Below are 20,425 nucleotides of genomic sequence, written 5' to 3' on the forward strand. Positions count from 1 at the left end.
CATGCAGGAAATGGGGTCTTGAGAAGAGGAACTGGACCTTCTGGTCATTGGTTAGGGAATGCCTGAAACCAGGAGACTTTAAATCAAACCTTTGGAGTGCAACCAGGGAAATAGCTAGACATGATCTAGGCAGATAACTTTCCTTCACTGTGCTGGTTTATGGTCTTGATATTATCTATCAATTCATTTTCTACCCATTAAAAAAACCCTTTGCTGATATACCAAAATAACTTGAACCTGAAAATAGGATGACATTAGGTAATAGGACAAGCTTTGAAGCCTTGGATTGATCTCAACAGATGATCTATGAGGAAATGTAATAGGATCCTAGCCACAGATTTGGGCATTCTGTCTGTGAACCCTTGAAATGCCTGATGACAGTTTCTCTTAGTGGCACCATTCATTTCCATTTCCAAAGGACTTGGAGCTTCTCTTAATGCCTTTTAAGTATTAATCATCTAGTACATAGTGCTTAAGAAATGCTTTTTGACTTGACTTGTTGATTCACAAAAACTCCATCATTATCTGTTCGTTCTTTTCTGTGTTCTTTAGTTTTTTAAAAAAAATTCTGACCTTCCATCTTAGAATTATTTATACTAAATATTGGTTCCAAGGCAGAAGAGTGTTGAGACTTAGGCAATTGGGGTTAAATGACTTGCCCAGGGTCACACAGCTTGGATATATCTGAGGCCAAATTTAAACCCAAGACCTCAGTATAAAGTTTTGGCTCTCTAGCTACTGAGCCACCTACTTGTCCTGCTCCTTAGTTTTTAGTGACTCTCTAAGAAGCAACAATTATAGCTATTGTATGAGACTATTCCTCACTCAATGTCTCACACCAGGGTTTAGTATAGAGACCTCCCTGAAAGGGGCTAAAGCTGCCTCCCCCTAGTTCCACAAAAGCTACATGGATATTCTTGTTCTTGCTGGTCTCTCAGGTCTCTTCCTCCCCTATCTGTTGCATTCTGTAACCACTTCATGTTTTCAATAGCTTCCTCACACAGAGTCAGGATATGCCTAGGGATTACACCTGCTGCTTGGAAAAGGTAGGTTACCAAACCAGCTCCTCTGTTGCTAGGGTACTTGAGTGCTAGATAGACAAAGGATGGAAGTGGGAAAGGAAGGTAAAGGCATAATTTTAGGAGCTGGTTTACCATTTACATAACAGTTAAACAAATTCTACTATATGTAGTTCCCTAGGCTCGGAAAGTAGTTTGGCTTCTTAGAAAAATTCTTCTTGATGGCAGATATAGATATAGCAGTAGAGAGTAGCTCAAGAGCTACTGGTATTGGAGTTTTCATGGGAGAATATGTGGAATGAAACCTAAAAGCAATGGATGCCTAGAATGCCTTTCTTGATACCCTCAGGTACTTGATCTTATCTCCAATCTCCAAATTTACGATGTGTTTGCTTTGCTTATTTATTTATGTATGAATGGAGGCAATATGGCATAGAATGCTGACCTCATAACCAAAAAGACATGTTTAAGTCCTACTTAAGACACACATGATCTTTTTGTGACCCTGGGCGAGTCACTTAAATTCTCCAGGCTCCAGGCAACTCTCTAAGATTATAAAGCGCTGAGAAGTTACTGACCTACATTGATAAAGAGAATTTTCTGACCTGAGAGTTTCTTAGGGCAATAAAAATCACTGGTCCAGTCCCTATGCCCATCCTTATTCCTATCTCCATCTCATCCCCATCCCCATCTTTATCTCTATCCATACCCCATTACTATTTCTATCTCTGGTCTTATTGTATGAATACAAACTATTTTCACTCCTTTAGAATGAGGACTATTTTATTTTTGTCTTTGCATCTCTAGCACTTAGCACAGAGTCTGGCATATAGTAGTATTAATAAATGCTTGTTGATTAAATGAGTACATAATACAAAAAAGTGTACGATGAGATCTATTCTCAAAGGGATCAGTTTAAGACATGCATGATACATGAACGTTTAGCTAACAATTTTTGTTCTTGTTCAGTCATGTCCAGCTCTTCATGCCCCCACTTAGGGTTTTCTTAGTAGATGCTGGTGTGGTTTGCTATTTCCTTCTCCAGTTCATTTTATAGATGAAGAACAAACAGGGTTAAAAGGCTTGTCCAGGTGTCTGTGACTAACAATTCCCTGTAACATATAGAAAGTACCGAATGAGTACGAAGTCAGTATGAAAGTTACTCAGTATCCAGAGAAATTATGAATTGAACTCCTTAGAGGAGGTGAGATATAAATTGGGCCTTGAAGGATTTAATGGCAAACTTGGAATCAGGAGACCTGGATTTCAGATCTGAGTATATGAATGTAAAAGGCTTATACAAATGTAAATAAGTATTGTTTCTGAAGGAAGAACTTAGTTTGGTTTTTTCATTTTCTCCCAATGCCTAGCCCAGTGGGAAGAGCTTAATAAGTATTTGTGAATTTTTGTAAATAAATATTTGTGAAAGAGTAAGAAAGAGGAAGAAGAGAAGGTAGGGTCTAGATAGGAGGAAAGAGAGAAAAGAGCACTTCAGGGAGGAAGATTAGCTTGAGCAAAAATATAGAGATCAATCTGACAAAAGTAGAAGTTTTACAATGGGAATAAGTAAAGAGATAAAATTGAAAAGGTAGATTGGGCCCAGACTTTCTTCCTTGAGGACTTTATCCTGCAGGCAATGGAACTACTGAAAACTTTTTGAACCGAGGAATTAGTAGTGATTGTTGTTGGGGAAGATAAACCTGATATTAATGTATAGAGGATATTGGAAGAGGGAGAGATTAGAGGGACAGGGAGACCATTTAGAAAGTTATTGTAATAAAACAAGTCTGGGGTGATTAGATGCTGAACTAGGGTGAGAATACTAGAAAAGAGAGGAAGATGAAAGATATGTGGTGAAAGACTAGTTATAAGGACTTGGTGACATATGTGGAGTTTGGAAGAAAGACTCATCCATGATGAATTAAAGGTTTGATGACAACATTGGCAGAAATCAGGAAATCAAGAAAAGGACATAGCTTCAGGGGGAAAACGATTAGTGTAGCTTGTACCAAAGTTCAAGAAAGACAAATCACCCACCTGTTCTACTCCAAGGTCCAAAGCAAAAGAGAAGTGCAGAAGCACAGAGGCCAACCAGAATGAATTGAGTCACAATCAGTCCAAGGGCCAAGGGACCAATCTCTTCTCCTGAGTTGAATTGGGGGGAGATATTTCTACCTGAGGAATCAAAGCAATTAAATTTAGTATCTGAAGGTCTCATGATAATGAAGCTGTTGCCTCAGTTGGTGACAATAGAGATAGTAGAGTCAACCTAACCTAATTTATTCCCAGGTGTAGGTGATCTAGCTTTGAGTTTATGTATGGAAACTGGTGGCTCATAATTCCTTTATGAAAAAAATACAGCATTTGTGCAGATCTTATGAGGGTATCAAAAGAAAATGCTACCACACCCCACACTGTAGCCTGAGAATAAGGAAAGGAATTTTGAGAGACTATCAAATTATTAGACATAAAACAGTGATCCAAGGCAGACTCAATTTGGAATACAAATTTTGATTTTTGAGTGTTCCATAGTCCTTTCAGTCACTGATTCAATTGATATATGTAGTTATTGGCAGCTTACTATGTGCCAATAACTTTCTAGCTTTAACAGACACATATTTCCCCAGAGGTGACTTGATAATTTCTAATTAACATTTCCCTGGACAACTACAAGAGAAATGATACTCATTTAAAAAAAATCTTTCTTTCCTTTCATAGAGTGATAACCCTGGATAGCTGAACTCTCTGATCTCAATGGAACATTCTTAATACCATTTAGGGGTCCCTCTCATATGGACAAAAGCTGATTCAGATAAATGGGGGTAGAACTCACTTCTTACAATGACATCTGCCATTTGGCTGCTGATGGTGCTGATGTTGTTGTCAGCAGTACAGTAATACTTCCCTGCATCACTCTTATTCACAGCAGAGAGCACAAACTTCTCCTCCAGAGAATGTCGAGTCTTCTCTCCTAGACTTGCATTAATGCCCTCCCTGTGCCAGGAGAATGTGATGTTCCCTGTGCCCTGAGTCACTGAGCAGATGAGGACCACTTTCTCTCCTTCAGTCACCTGCCCCCCTGAGGGCTGAATCTTCATAAAGATGCCAGAGATGGGGATTCCTGGGTGAACACGAGGTGACACATGAGGACCCTCCCTGGCTTTGGGGGACATCAGAAGTGGCAAAAGAAACTGCATCCAAACTGAATATATCTGTACAATGGGAACTTAGTGAAACATATACTAAGGAAGGAGGAAATGGGTCATTGGTATTTTAAAACTGGACATAGGGAAAAGTCCTGATTATATTAGTGGGGAGAGGTCTTCTTTTCTCAGTTTAAGACAGTGTTGATTCCCAATCCATAAGCTTCTGAACCCTAACTTTTATTATGGCTCATTTCAAGATCTAGAGGGGAATTGAGAAATATGAATGATGATTCATTGGGTAGGCATTTTTGTCAGACAGGTTAGAGGGACTACTTTAGAAGCATCAACTCTACCCTACAGTAGCATCATTCAAGATATTCAAAACATATTTACATTCAGGGCCCAGATGAAGACCTTCATTTGATTCTCTACCCCATAGTTTCTATTATCTCCTCTTACACAGTCAGTTTAACACAGTTTTTCACTAATCTATTCTCTATGTTCTGAAAATGGCTAGTATCTCCTAATGCCATTGTCACTTCCTTGCATTTAGAAGCAATGCCTAAAGCTTCTTTGTATCTCTCACCATCCTGGCTCTTTCCTCAAGCATTAAGAATGGTTTTAGATATGAAGAAAATGCTCAATAAATACTTTTTTTTTTAGAGTTGGCTGGATTGGCATGAAGAAGAATGGTAAAGGAAGATTTTTTTTTTTTACAAAACAAAAGGTTGAGAGGATCATGGGAGTTAAAATGGATAATTTTCATTACATGAAATTAAAATAATTTTTAAAAACATAGCCAAAATTAGAAGGAAAGCAGAAAACTTAGGGAAAAAATTATAACAAATTTCTCTGATAAAGGCCTCATTTCTTAAATATATAGGAACTGAGTCAGTTTTGCCACCCCCAAAAAAAACAAAACAAGAGCCATTCCCCAGTTGCTAAATGAGCAAAGGCTATGACTATGCCATTTTCAGAGGAAGAGACTGATGTGGGCTGAAATGTCCCACAAACCCTGCCAAGTAGCTATATACAATCAAAAGAACATGGAAACAATAACTAGTTGATTAGAACGGGGCTACCTTTCATATAAGACATACAAGTTGCTTAAATTCATAATTATGAGAAAACTCCTCACGTCAATGTTTAGACAAAACCTAGGTCCTTGACTCCAGGTCTCTGGACAACAAGTACAGGTGGTTCAGTTTCCCATACACACAGGATTAGGTTCAAATAATTCTTAATTTCCACAATCAAAAAGAGCAAAACTTGACCTAATGCCTCAGGGTATTTAACATATCATTAGCATCTCATTTACATTGTGGTTTGCTCCCCTCCACCCCTACCCTGAGTGAGCAAACCAGAAACCATGGGTAAAATGGCACAGACCAAAGTGGGCCATGTGTAAAGTGACATCCGTTCCCTGGAGACACAGGGCAACAACTGCCCAAACAACCCATTCTTTAGAACTAAGCATGATAAAAAGCTATTCCTGAGAATTCCAACACATATATTCTTTTTTTTTTAAAACCTTACCTTCTGTCTTAGAATCAATATTGGGTTTTGGTTCTAAGGCAGAAGAGCAGTAGGGAGTAGGCAATGGGGGTTAAGTGACTTGCCCAGGGTCACATTGCTAGGAAGTATCTGAGGCCAGATTTGAATCCAGAATCTCCTGTCTCTGGGTCTGATGCTCAATCCACTGAGCTACCCAATTGCCCCACACATACACTCTTAACTCTCTCATTACCTTTTCTTATCATATCTCCTTACCTTCTTACCTTACCTTAATTAATTACTTACTATGTTAGCTACTCTGTTATATTCTCATAAAAAAGCTCATTTCCTTGGAATGAATTCAATTTGAGTCATCATCAATCAATTCTTTGGACTAGACCCAATAAGCATTAACTCCATCAAAATGAAAAACTATCGATAGACACATCAAAAAGGTTTTAAGTCACTAAGAATTAGAGAAATGCAAGTTAAAACAACTCACACCTATCAGATTGGATAATATGGCAGAAATGGGAAATGACAAACAGGGACACTAATGCACTGTTGGTGAAATTGTAAACTGGTCTAGCTGCTCTGGAGAACAATTTGGAACTATGTCCAAAGGGCTATAAAACTGCATACCTGTTGGAAAGCAGCCTCTCTCCCTATGACGTCACTTTGTTTGACGCCATCAGTTGGTGACCTGGAGATCATTCACCATTGAGATGTGCGGGTATAGACAAACCCTCAGAGAGAGGAAGTTGAAACCAACAAGATGGGAAACTGATCCCACAGGCACTGCTCCTCTGGGCGGTGCCAGGCAAATTAAGGAACTATGACTGGTTCCTGAGATGTGATGTAGGAGAGCTAGTGGGTGGAGAAAACTGCTTATAATGCAAGACCAAGGGACTGTTCTCTCTCTTCTGACTGGAGCTTGGAACCTGAAAGAACCCCTTTTGGTGGTAAGCTTCAATCCATCAAACAGCAAACAGGAGAGTAAGTTAATCAACTCTCTACCTCTTTCCTATATTTCCCTCTCTTTATTATCACTATTTTGATGTAATAAAGCTTCTAAAGCTACTAGCAGCCTCATGATTTAATTTTAATTACAATACCCTTTTATATAGCAATGCCACTACTAAGTCTATATCCCAAAGACATCAGAGATAAAGGAAAAGAACTCATATGTACCAAAATATTTGTAGCAGCTCTTTTGTGGTGACAAAGAACGAAAAATCCAGGGGATGCTCATTAGTTGGGGAATTTTAACTAAATAAGTTGCAGTATATAATTATGATGAAATACTATTGTCCTATAAGAAATGATAAGAGGGATGGGTTCAGAAAAACCTGCAAAAGTTTATATTAATTAATATAAATGAGGTGAGCAAAACCAGGAGAATATTTATACAGCAATAGAGATATTATAATGATGATCTACTTTGAAAGGTGGCTCAGTGGATAGAGAGCCAGGCTTAGGGATGAGAGATCTTGGATTGAAATCTGGCCTTAGACACTTCCTAGCTGTGTGACCCTGGGCAAATCACTTAACTCCTATTGCCTAGCTCTTGCCATTTTTCTAGCTTGGAACTGTAAGATTTAAATTAATGTCCTAGTACTTCAAGTACTGATTCTAAGACAGAAAGTAAGGGTTAAAAAAAAAGTTACTTTCATTAATATAACGATCCACAACAATTCCAAAGGACTTATGATGAAAAGTGTTATCTGTCTCCAGAGAGAGAACTGACTCTGAATACAGATTGAAACACATTTTTTTTCACTAATTTTTCTTCTTTTTTTTCCAAAATGGCTATTATCAAAATATCTTTTGCATGATTTAACAAGTATATTACTTGCTTTCTCAATGGTTAGGGAAGGTCCTGGAAGGAGGGAGATAATTTTTTAAAATACTGTTAAAACTGATTTGAGGGTGCTTCTTCTGACTGGGATCCATGCTGATTGCTGCCTTAGAGCAAATTTCTGTTACTTGCCCTTGGAAATTTATTTCCTTATGACTATTGATGTCCTAATGCAAGAGAAACTCCACAGGAAAGCTAGTCAGCTCTCCCATACACCACTCCCATTCCCAGAGGAAGAGGAAAAACACATAAGAAAATATCCCAAGGTCTTAGCCGATGCCAGTGGCCTGCCCTCCATTTCTCAGTCCCAGGCCTGCCTCACTGACACTTACTTTTCACACTGATCTTCACGTGTTTGCTCTGTTTCCGAATATCCTGAGTCACTGCTTTGGCCTCACACGAGTATGACCCTGAGTCTTCCCTCCAGATGGCTGGGATCTGAAGCACCTGGGACCTCATCCAGTCTGCTGTGATGGCCCTGCCATCTCTGAAGAAGGCGAAGTGCAGCTTGGTGTCTGACCTTCGTGGAGAGAGCTGGGTGTCACAGCTCAGGGTTACTGGGGTCCCCTCTGTGGGCTGGGAGGTCGTGGCTTTCAGCTCAGGGGGTGAAAACAGTTCTATGGGAAAGAGCCAAACACAGTTGCCAGAACAGTGAATGTCTGAGTTCCCAGGAGGAAACATCACTTGAACAGAGGAAAGGACACACAGATGAATTCCCTTCTGTGTTCCATCTTTGAGCTTGCCCTCTTATTATGTGCCTGTCCAGCCCTCTACCCATAGACCCTCACCCTGAATAGCCCTTCCCCTTCCTCATTCTCACACCCTACCCCCAGGATTCAAGTTCTTACCTTGGATTTGGAGCTCTACCTTTCTTGAACTTATTTTCTGATAAAATATTTTCAAATGACCAGCAATCCCTGTGCAGTGATACTGGGCACTGTGGCTTAAACCAACTTGTGGGATGACGAAGACAGAGTTTTTAAGGAAATAAGATAATATCATTCCATCCTTGTAGTATGTAATATTTCGGATTCTCTCATTGTGTCGTCCTCGACATTTTAGGGTCAATGTGTCTCCCTCAAACACAGAATATGGGGTCTGCAGGATCAGCTGATCTGTAAGAGACCCCAGGTCACAATGGAAACTCAACTCCCATCTTTATGTTCCTTCTTATTTCCAATTATTTTTAGAAGGACATGCATCAACCTAGAGATTATCTGATATATGGTTGATCTAGCTTCCCCCTTTGCTTCCCACTTGACCCAGATGTCTCACCAGCTTCCTCTTCCTGAAACAAAGAGCTTTCCTAGATGTCCTCTCAGATGAATTGTAACATTTCTGCTTTGGGGAGGGAGTCCCATCTTTTACTATACTACTCTCAGCAGTTAGGGTTAGCTCTTAGCTGCCAGGGGATCTCAAGGATTTACAGTTTTCTGAATGATTGAAGAGGAGTAAATGAGGGGGTGCAACTCAGTGATATCATGTGGAATTCTAGAGTCCTCAGTACCTCTCCTTGTGTCCCTCCCTCCTTGTGAGAGACTGCACTTAGAAACTGCCTTGAGGCTTCGCCTCTCTGTCCTTACCAGAAGAAACTACTAGGTGCACAGGGTCACTGAGGTCTGAGTCTTGGTTCTGGCATCTGTACGCTCCAGCCTGTTGGATCACAATGCTTTCTGTGGACCATTTTTTTTGCCATTGTTCATCTTTGTACCACTGTGTTCTAGGTTTGGAGGAATTGAATCCATCGCAGGTCAGAATGACTTTCTCTCCCTGGAAGATAGTGGTCCACGGAGGGCTGAGGTGCACAGTGGCTTTCTTTGCAGTAGCTGGGTGAGGGGAAATGACAGCATAAGATGAATATGACAGAACATAATTCAAGGAGTATGGGAGAGGTAGGAGAGGTATAAGAAAATCCCTGGGACGGAAAACTGAAGTTTGGAGTGTCAAGTTTAAGTCCTCTAGCCCTGGCCCTCAATACACACAGAATCAATGTAGGAACTAGAAATTTAATAAATGTCAGAGAATAGCACTTTGATCTCCCAAAATGACTGAGCCTCCCTCTGATTCCAGACCAAACTGATAGGAGACACTGAAAAAAGATTGTTTGGAGGTGAGGGGATCCAAAGCACCAAATTGAACCCCAGACGTCCAGACTGATACTGTTTTTTTTTTAAATTTTAAACCCTTAACTTCTGTGTATTGACTTATAGGTGGAAGATTGGTAAGGGTAGGCAATGGGGGTCAAGTGACTTGCCCAGGGTCACACAGCTGGGAAGTGTCTGAGGCCGGATTTGAACCTAGGACCTCCCGTCTCTAGGCCTGGCTCTCAATCCACTGAGCTACCCAGCTGCCCCCAAGACTGATATTGTTTTAATGACAGGCCAGGTTCCCAGGAGACTGTGCTGGTTCTGAAACCCTCTTAGAAATGGATATCCAATTAAATTAGATTCTCAGGATATGGTTTATTATCTACTTGAGCGTTTACAATGATATTTGTATATGCTATATATATTGTATGTTATATTTCATGTTATATTTATGACATGCTAATATTACATGATATATTATTACATGTTATAATATTTCATCCACACCCATGTGAAAGAGGCAATGCAATTATCACTGTTTTACAGATGAGAAAATTTAACTCAGAGATGAAGTGACTTGTCTAAGGTCACATTGATACTTTCAGAGCCTAGACTTGACTCCAAGCCTTCTGATTCCAAATCTGATACTCTTCCCACTGTACCATTGTCAGAGGACTTCGTTCTGGTTTGAAGCTGTGTGACCTTGGACAAATGATTTCACCTAATTAGGCCTCAGTTTCCTTATCTGTAAAATTAAGAGACTAAATTAAATGACCTGAAAGGCCTTTCTCAGCTCTAAAATATAAAGATTTATTGTTCAAAGCATCCTCTTGTTTGCATCAGGATACCCCAGGGTCAGTTCTCAAGGCTTCAACATAGCAGATAACTGTATCAATGTTCATGTCTTGTGGGCAAAAAAAAATCTTGAGCAAAATATCCTGCAGGGACTCAGAGTAGCCTGAACCTGACCCATGGGATCAGTCATGGAAGAAGGCTGTGACCCTGTAGACCTCCGCCAAGAGGTTCAGGGCAGGCAGGGTTATTTTAGACAGACCCACATGGGTATCCTTTGGTCCTGAAGGAGGTTACATTACCCAGAGAACCCAAGAGCAAAGAAAAAGGTAACTTACCTACTTGCCTGCTGACCAAACCTGTGAAAGAGATAAGTGACAGAGTTTAAACTGAGTGGAGATTACAAAAATTTTCAATTTTTAGCCCTCTCAGAAATTCTTTAGATCCCTCTTTAACATTATCTGCTTTCCTTAATCACCACCCCACATTTGACCTAAAAGAAACCTCTTAGATCCTGACTCTTGAAGATGCTTTTCGTAAATGGTCAAAAAGATACAAATAGGAAGTTTTCAGATAAAGAAATTAAAACCATCAATAATCATATAAAAATGTTCTAAATCTCTCTTGGTTAGAGAAATACAAATTAAAATAATTCTGAGGTACCACCTTCACTCTTATCATATTGGCTAATATGATAGTAGAGGAAAGTGAAAAAAACACTTCATAACTTGACCCCAGCCTCTCTTTGCTGTCTCACCATAGGTCATGCTGTTTTGACTTTGTGAATCAGCTAAACTGATGTGTCTAGGGTGAAAGAAAGTTGAGGAGGAGTAATAGAGCCTCTCCTAATTTCTCTTAATTATCCTCCAAACTATGATATAATATCTTCAAACTGACAAAAAGACAGAGTGAAGCCATTTTTTAGCCCAAGACAATTTAGAAGATTTGCATGAATTTGATCCAGCCATACCACTTCTGGGTTTATACTCCAAAAAGATCATAAGAAAAAAGACTTGTACAAAAATATTTATAGCCACGCTCTTTGTGGTGGCAAAAAATTGGAAAATGAGGGGATGCCCTTCGATTGGAGAATGGCTGGGCAAATTGTGGTATCTGTTGGTGATGGAATACTATTGTGCTCAAAGGAATAATAAACTGGATAAATTCCATGTGAACTAGAAAGACCTCCAGGAATTGATGCAGAGTGAAGGGAGAAGAACCAGGAGAACATTGTACACAGAGACAGATATACTGTGGCACAATCAAATGTAATGTACTTCTCTACTAGCAACAATGCAATGATCCAGGACAATTGTGAGGGACTTATGAGAAAGAATGCTATCCACATTCAGAGAAAGAACTGTGGGACCTGAAACACAGAAGAAAAACAATTGCTTGATCACATGGTTCAATGGGGTTATGATTAGGGATGTAGACTCTAAGCAACACCCTAATGCAAATAATAATATGGAAAGAGGTCTTGTCAGTGACACATGTAAAACTCACTGGAATTGCTTGTTGGCTATGGGAGAGGGGTGAGAGGAGGGGAAGGAAAGAATATGAATCATGGAATCATGGAAAAATATACTAAATCAATTAATTAAATAAAGAAACTTTAAAATAAAAAAAAGAAGATTGGCATAAAAAATCCATTGCATCAGAGTGGAGTGGAGCATAGACAACACAGGCCTTGGGGGTAACAATGAGCGGCAACTGTTTCTAGAACTCTCAGCCCATGGACAGTAAAGGGGGCTGAACTACTGGTCAGAAGGAGATTGATTAAAGGGGTCTCCTGGGCACAAGATTCTGTTGTATTACCCAAACACAGATCCAGGTCACAGTTCTGGCAGTCCCAGAGCAAGGAGGACCACCAGTACAACAACCCGTGTGGCTATAGGAGAGCATACCTATTAGAGTTCTAGGGTGGAAAAGAGTGCTTGTGGTTGCTCACACACTGGAACACAGACCATGAGAGTATGAAACATACCTCTCCTTAGATCACATACCTTGGAAGAACTGAAAACTTATTGATCACAGAGCTAGATCTGAAAGTAGCTGCACAAAAAGCATGAAGCTTGGGATAGTGCCCCCTTCACTAGGAACATAGTGCAAATTTAACAGTTTTTTAAAGTTAAAAACCAAGAAAAAGACTAGAAAAAATGAGCAAATAACTATAAAGAAACTCAACCTAGAAAGTTATTTTGATGATAGGGAAGACCAAAATGCAAACTCAGAAGAAGAAAACAAAATCAATACTGCTGCATTCCAAAGCCTCAAAGAAAAAATGTCAATTGGTCTCCAGTCCAAAAAGAATTCCTAGAGGCGCTCCAAAAAGGATTTTATGAATCAAATTAGAGAGGTAGAATAAAACTGGGAAAAGAAATGGGAGCAATGCAGGAAAATAATGAAAAAAAAAAGAGTTAACAGTTTGGCAAAGGAGGCACAAAAAAAAATTTGAAAAAATATCTTAAAAAACAGAGTAGTGCAACTGGCAAAAGAGGTATAAAATCCACTGAAGAGAAGAATTTTCTAAAAAGTAGAATTGGCCAAATGGAAAAGGAGGCACAAAAGTTCACTTAAAAGAAAATTTCTTAAAAATTAGAACTGGGGAAGTACAAGCTAGGGACTCCATGAGACATCAAATTACAATCAAGCAAAGCCAAAAAAGGGAAAAATGAAAGAAAATGAAAAATATATAATCAGAAAAACAACTTACCTAGAAAGTAGATCCAGGGTAAGTGAGATAAGAATTTTTGGGGCAGTTGGGCGGCCAAGTGGATAGGGAGCCAGGCCAAGAGATGGGAGGTCCTGGGTTAGAATCTGGCCTCAGACACTTCTTAGTTATATGACCCTGAACAAGTCATTTTACTCCACTTGCCTAACCCTTACCACTCATCTGCCTTGGAACCAATACTTAGTGTTATTCTAAGACAGAAGGTAAAGGTTTAAAAAATTATTGGACCACCTGAAAGTCATGATCTAAAAATAGTCTAGACATCATCTTTCAAAAAATTATCAAGGAGAACTGCCCTGATGGTATTCTATAACTGGAAGGTAAAATAGAAATTAAAAGAATCTACTTCTCATTTCCTAAAAGAGATCCCAAAATAAAAACTCATAGTAATATTATAACTAAATTCCAGAACTCCTAGGCTGGGTCAAGAAGAAAATATTATAAGCAGCCAAAAAGAAACAATTCAAATATCATTAAATTATAGTCCAGATAACATAAGATTTAGCAGCTTCTACATTAAAGGATCAGAGGACCTAAAAATATGACATTCCAGAAGTCAAAGAATTAGGATTGCAACCAAGAATCATCTACTTAGCAAAACTGAGAATAATCCTTTGTGTGTGTGTGTGTGTGTGTGTGTGTGTGTGTGTGTGTGTGTGTGTGTGTAATTCAATGAAATAGAAGAATTTCAAGAATTCCTGATTAAGAGACCATTGTTAATTAGAAAATTTGATTCTCAAATACATAAGAAGAAATTTAATCAAGTAATTCTTAATAATTTATAAGAATTCCTTATAGTTAGAAAAGTTACAACCATGTGATTTATAGTAGGAGGTAGACCCAGTTAAATAACCATGCATAAAAATATAATTTTTATATTTTTATTTATATTTATTTATATTATTTATAGTATATTTATTATTTATATATTATGTAATATATACTATATATTATATTATTTATATTATATTTGTATAATCATAGAACATGTGATATTTAGCATTAGAAATTTCCTACATTACTATGTACTCTCATAACTGGTTATGACAGAGAAATTTCACTAACCTACTTGTGGTTCCTACTGACACTCTTGTAATCTTTTAAGGGGGAGGAAAAGGGGATGAAGAAATATCAGAGATCCAAAAGAATTAAAACAAAGATATAATCATCTGCGGTTACAAAATAGTTGTAAATTCCTTTGTAATCTTTGTTACTCCACCCAACTATGTCACTGCTTATGATATAAAAATCCCTAAACTGTAAGATGGTGTTAGATTATGGTGGTAGTATCTTTAGACCTTTGACTTATATACTTGTGCCCACCACAATAAAGTCAGATTTGCCCAGAAGAAGTTTTACTAATTTTCTTTTCAAATACAAGACAAAAGAAAAGCATAAAAAGGTAAACAGGAAAGAGAAATCATAAGAGATTCAATAAAGTAAAGGCATTTTCATACCCACATGGGAAGATGATATTTGCAACTCCTAATAACTATATTATTAAGGCAGTTATAAGGAATATACTTAGACAGAGGGCAAGGATATGATGGGATGATATCTAAAATGATAAAACTAAAGTTATGAAAGAGGAATTCATTGAAAGAAAGGTTAAAGGAGAGAGAGAACAGGGTAAATTATCTTACATAAAAGAGGCATGAAAGAGCTTTTACAATGAAGCGGGATATGTAGGAAATGGGGAAGGGACTGCTTACTCTCATTGTACTTGGCTAAAAGAGAGAATAACATACACACTCAGTTGGGCATAGCAATCTATTTTACTCAAAAGGAAAATAGAAGGGGAAAATGATAAGGAGCAGCGTGATGAAAGGGAGGGCAAATTGGAGAAGATGGTGGTCAGAAGCAAGACACTTTTGAAAATGGACAGGGTAAAAGGAGAAAGTACAATAAACAGGGAAATTAGGATGCATAGTAATCATAACAGTTAATAACAAATTTCTCTAATAAATGTCTCATTTCTCAAATACATAGAGAAATGAGTCAAATGTATAAGAATACAAGTCATTCTCCAACTGATAGTCAAAAAATATGACCAGGCAGTTTCCAGATGAAATAATCAAAACTTTCTATAGTAATGTGAAAACTGTTCTATATCACTATTAATTAGAGAAATGCAAATTAAAACAACTCTGAGGATCCACCCCATGCCTATCAGATTGGCCATTATGACAGAAAAGGAAATAAGTTGGAGAGGATGTAGGAAAGTTGAGAAACTAATTATACATTATTGGGAGAGGTGTGAACTGATTCAACCTATCTGATTTAGTAGCATGCCCAAAGAGCTATAAAACCTATAAAACTTTTGATCCAGCAATCCCATTATCAGGTCTGTATCCTAAAGAAGCAAAAAAGCAAAAAGGAAAAGGACCTATATATACAAAAATATTTTATTTTATTTTATTTTATTATTATTATTTTTTTAAAAAAACCCTTACCTTCCATCTTGGAGTCAATACTGTGTATTGGCTCCAAGGCAGAAGAGTGGTAAGGGTAGGCAATGGGGGTCAAGTGACTTGCCCAGGGTCACACAGATGGGAAGTGCAAAAATATTTTAGAAGCTTTTTTTGTGGTGAGAAAGAATTGGAAAGTGAGAGGATGCCCACCAATTGAGGAATAGCTGAACAAGTTGTGGTATGTGGTTGTAATAGAATACAATAGTATTAGTATGTGCTAGTAGATTATGACAAGCAAGACGATTACAGAAAAACCTGGAAAGACATATGAATTAATACAGAGTGAAGTGAGCAGAATGAGGAGAACATTGTATGCAGAAACAGCAATATTGTAAAATGAACAATTGTGAATGATTTAGCTATTTTCAGTAATATAATAATCCAAAACAATCCCAAAGGACTCATGATGAAAAATGGTATCTGCTTCCAGAGGAAAAAACTGATGGAGCCTGAATTTAGACCAAAGAATACCATATTTTTCTTTCTTTCTTCATTATTTTTCTTTGTTTTCTTCCACAAAAGGACTAATATAGAAAATACTACTCTGAGAATTACACATTTAATCTCATCCCACACAATAGCCACCTCATAAAATCCCTCTTCCTAAAGAAGTACCACAAGTTCTCATCTTCATTATGCAGCTTTTCCTGATCCCTCAAATACTTATGTCCTATCTCCTAAACTGCCTTGATTTTTAACAATTTGTATTTATTCTATCTATAGCTATGTCAGTATGTGTTGTCTCCACCAATAGAATATAAGGTTTTTGAGAGTAAAATTTGTTTCATTCTCTGTATTGGTATCTGTGTGGGATAAGATTCAGTGTGTAGTTCTGAGTAGTATTTGGATTGTAACCCCAATTTTCAAGATCAGAGAGGACATTTTTACCCCAAGGAAACCACTTGTGTGGGCAGAATCCCTTTTTCTTCCCTTCCCTTCCCTTCCCTTCCCCTCTCCTTCCCCCCTGCCCCTTCCCCACTGTCCACTGTTTTCTCCAACTAAAGCTGCTTTTTATCTCTGCCAATATCTTATCAAGTCTCCTGTCTGTTCATTAGAGTGATTTCTGGGGGTATGAGCCTCCCCCACAAGTTCCACTTGATACAGTATCTCCAGAGACTAACCTGGTATCTATTACATGGAAAGTTTTGAATAGATGTTTGCTGGTTGATCAATTTATTCATCTTTAAACACTAAATAGATTTTTGGAATTCAGAACTCCAACTGTTTTGATTCGATTCTAGATAAATTTATTAAGTCACTGGTATGTACCAGCCCTGTGCTAAGCACTAGAGATCCAAAAAGAGGCAAAAGACAATCCCTGCATTCAAAGAATTTACAGCTGAATGATCTCTTTTAAAGTTTGGATTGTCTAGTCCAGTGATGGTGAAACTGTGGCATGGGTGCCAAAGATGGCATGCAAAGCACTCTCTGTGGGCATGTGGCTCCCCTTTTGCTCCCCAGAGTTTGTTAATAGAAAGGCAGGGGGACACAGGTGGAGCTACACTCCTTCCCCTCTCCATGATGCCTGATGACATTTTTTCACATCCCTTGCCCCTCTGCCCAACAGTTCAATGGGAGAGTTTCCTCCTTTCTCTGTGTGGAGTAAGGGTAGGACACTCAGTCTCTAAAAGGTTTGCCATCACTGATCTAGTGGATAATCCAGTTTTACAGGCTTTCTTGACCTCTTCTCAACACTTTTGTTATATCCTTGAATGAAAGAGAAAAATTAAAAATATTTCAATATTCTAGTCTTCATATCTATTTCATGTATATAATACTTATGTACTAGAAGTATCTGTTGTTGCTATTGTTCTTTTCATCAAAGCAAAGGTTTACACTGTTGTCTCCCCCTCCCCCAAATCCCAGTGTTCTGGCATTCTTCCAACTGTAAGAAGAAAGATTAGGAACAACTCATTTAGTTATCGGGTCCCTCTGAAGGTCTTTGCTTGTTTTCTAAGTTTTCAGCTATGTTGTATCAATAATGTGTTAGGCTGCATCAAGAGTTTATCTTAATGTTTTGCATTTTTTACTTCACTTTTTCATGGATGTGACTAATCCTGATTCATCATAAGTTTAAATGCTACTGACCCCCATCCTACTTGTGAAATAGACTTCTTCCATGAACTCTTGGGGAATCTACTTTTCTATTTGGACAGTTTTAAGAAAATCTTTTCTCCATTGGATTTTTGTAACTCTTTTTCCATTTGCCCAACTCCTTTTTTTTAAGCTGTTATTTTCTTGCATTTCTTTCATTTCTCTTTCCTACTTTTCTTCTGCCTCTCATCTGATTTTTAAATTACTTTTTGAGCACTTCCAGGGCCTGAGATCAATTTCCATTTTTCTTTGAGGCTTTATGTATGGATGCTTTGATTTTATTGTTCCCTTCTGAGTGTGTTTTGCTTTTTTCCCCCTCAATAATAATTTTCCATGTTTAGAGTTTTTTTTTTCTGTCTGCTAATTTTCACAGTCTGTTTTTTTACTTTTACTTTTATTTTAAAAGTGGGCTCTGTTCTCGAGGAAGAGATGTCACTCTCTTAAACTTCAGTTTTTCCTTGTTGGCACCCTCAACTCTAGTTCTGGGTTTCTGCAAGTTTCAGTTCTTCCAAAGTGGTGGCAGTTTCTGTAGGCTGGGAACTCTAAAGCTACCTCCCACTGCTGATTCAGATTCCTTTAGCGATGACTGATGTATTGCAGGGCCCAGAGTGCTGTGAGTTATCATGTGCTTGGGGCTCAGAGTCTCACGTCAAACCTGGTCAGGGGCTCTGGACCTCACTCTGGGCTTATACTAGCCAGGTGTACTATGGACAGCTTTGCACTGTGGCTTGGAGCCTATGAAAGTTTGATTACTCATTTGAGAGCCACAGACTAATGGGTCCCTCATTCTGATTTCAAAGTCAATAAGTTTCCATCTTCATCCTTCTCCTCTTTTGAAACCCCAGTCAGTCACCTAACTCTGTGCTGTGCCACTATTGTAAAGAATAATTTAGTCAGATATAGTCCCTGTCCATGAGAAATTTACAGTCTAAGAAAGGCACACTATTAAAAATATATGTGTGTAAGGCTAAAGGAAAAGAAAACATTCAACTAATATGTAAATGAACAAAAGTATTCATATTACATACTTCCAAGATGATGAGCTAGGAAAGAGACAATGGAGCTTCATGAACAGACAAGAGAAGCTATGAGGTTTTTTTCTGATCAGTCCAAGAAAGCTTCTTGAAAGAGGTGAGAGTTTAGGAGCTTTGAAAGTTAAAGGAGAAATGGGCTAGGGAATGTGTTTTATGCATGTAGTGTAAATAGTAAGGAAGTTTAGGAGAGGGAAGAAAACAAGATATAAAAAGGGAATCACATTTTGCCCTTTTTTGTATGCCCCAATGGCAATGGAATGACTATGATGTGGCCCTAATGGTAGATTTCCACAATCTTACTCTTTTTATAGGGGGTGTGGCCACCTCATTTTTCTAGCTTGGTCTGCTTATTCCAGTTTTTCCTCATCCTGCCTGGTCTAGATTCCCAATGATGAAATACAAGAACACAAAAATAATATATTGGAAAATATGTCAAAGCAATTAAGAAAACTAAGAGTTCAAAATCTTTTAGAATATAAAAAGCCTCACACCTGTATATAATGAATACTTTCTTCAAGAAGACGGGGCAAACACCAAATAACATCAGGAAAAATATTTCTTAACAAACAAGAAATGACTGGCTATAATTACAATTGCACTAAAACTCTGTGTGCCTCATCTGTTACATTCCACCTATTCACCATTCTAGCTCGTATGTCCCCATCAGTTTGTCTGTTTATGTATTTGTAATGAACCCATATAAGTGTGAGTTAATAATGATTATGATAATAATAATAATAATAGCTGCCATTGATATAACACTATATAACTTGTAAATGCTTCATCTAGTTTATATCATTTGATAAAACAGTCCTGTGAGATAGGTGTTATTACTACTCTTATTTTACATACAAAGAAACTATGATAGAAAGAAGTTAAGTGACTTGTCCAGGTTCCCACAACTAGTATCTGAGGCTGGATCTGGACTCATTTCTTCCTGACTTTAACACTCTTTCCACTGTGCCACAAATACAAGAGAACATCTTCACCCCCTCACTTGGTCTGCACCTAATTCCACCCCAATCTGGCAGGCGAGATTAGATACAAAGCAGAGACTGGCGAGAGAGACCAAATTTTGGCAAAGTGAACCCAGAGCATCAGGTCTGATGTTACAGTAGACCAGTTCCTTGAAGGTTGAGTTTGTTCTGAGGCTCCAGTCCCCATGGCAATGCATAGCAGTGACTGATGGAAAGTTAGTCATGAGCAGACACTCTGTGGGAGTACAGTGACTAGCTTCTGGGAGCAGAAGTAGGGAGACTGTGGTTCCTCAGTCAAAAAAGCGTAGCAGAGACAGTGCCATTGTGGCAAGGATTTACTGGGCAAGACCCTAAAGAGCATAGAAAAGGGTGATCTGCAAGCTTGTCTACTGACTGAAACTATAAAAGAGATAAGAGCCAGAGATTAACCAGAGTGGAGATTCCTAAGTCCTTTTAATTTCAGGAACCAGATTTTGATTTTTCTCAGCTCCATCTGTGACTAAATTATTATCCTTTTTTTTTCAGTCATCTCTCTTTACCTGGTCTAACAGAAAGCTTTTAGGTCATGACTCCTCTGTTTAGCTTTTAAACCCTTCACAATGTGACCACATCTTTCCAGTCTCACTGTATATTACTCTCCTTCCTCTACTCTAAGATCCATCCAAACTGACCTCTGTGTTTGTGAGAGACAACACTACCTTTTTCACTTCTGAGCTTAT

At 38.3% G+C, this 20,425-nt stretch overlaps 1 protein-coding gene across 1 annotated transcript in view; it reads right to left on the reverse strand.

Annotated features, from left to right (window-relative positions):
* Positions 1 to 20,425, reverse strand: part of LOC123246072 (Fc receptor-like protein 4) — a 90,276-nt gene that overhangs the window by 21,134 nt on the left and 48,717 nt on the right. The window contains exons 2-6 of the mRNA XM_044675020.1: positions 10,735 to 10,755; positions 9,101 to 9,343; positions 8,366 to 8,632; positions 7,850 to 8,134; positions 3,853 to 4,140 (exon numbers count right to left, since the gene is read on the reverse strand). Of these exons, the coding sequence (XP_044530955.1) occupies positions 3,853 to 4,140; positions 7,850 to 8,134; positions 8,366 to 8,632; positions 9,101 to 9,343; positions 10,735 to 10,755 (1,104 nt within the window). The remainder of the gene's footprint in view (positions 1 to 3,852; positions 4,141 to 7,849; positions 8,135 to 8,365; positions 8,633 to 9,100; positions 9,344 to 10,734; positions 10,756 to 20,425) is intronic.

This window comes from Gracilinanus agilis, chromosome 4 (genome assembly GCF_016433145.1).
Source record: "Gracilinanus agilis isolate LMUSP501 chromosome 4, AgileGrace, whole genome shotgun sequence".
Taxonomy (NCBI): domain Eukaryota; kingdom Metazoa; phylum Chordata; class Mammalia; order Didelphimorphia; family Didelphidae; genus Gracilinanus; species Gracilinanus agilis.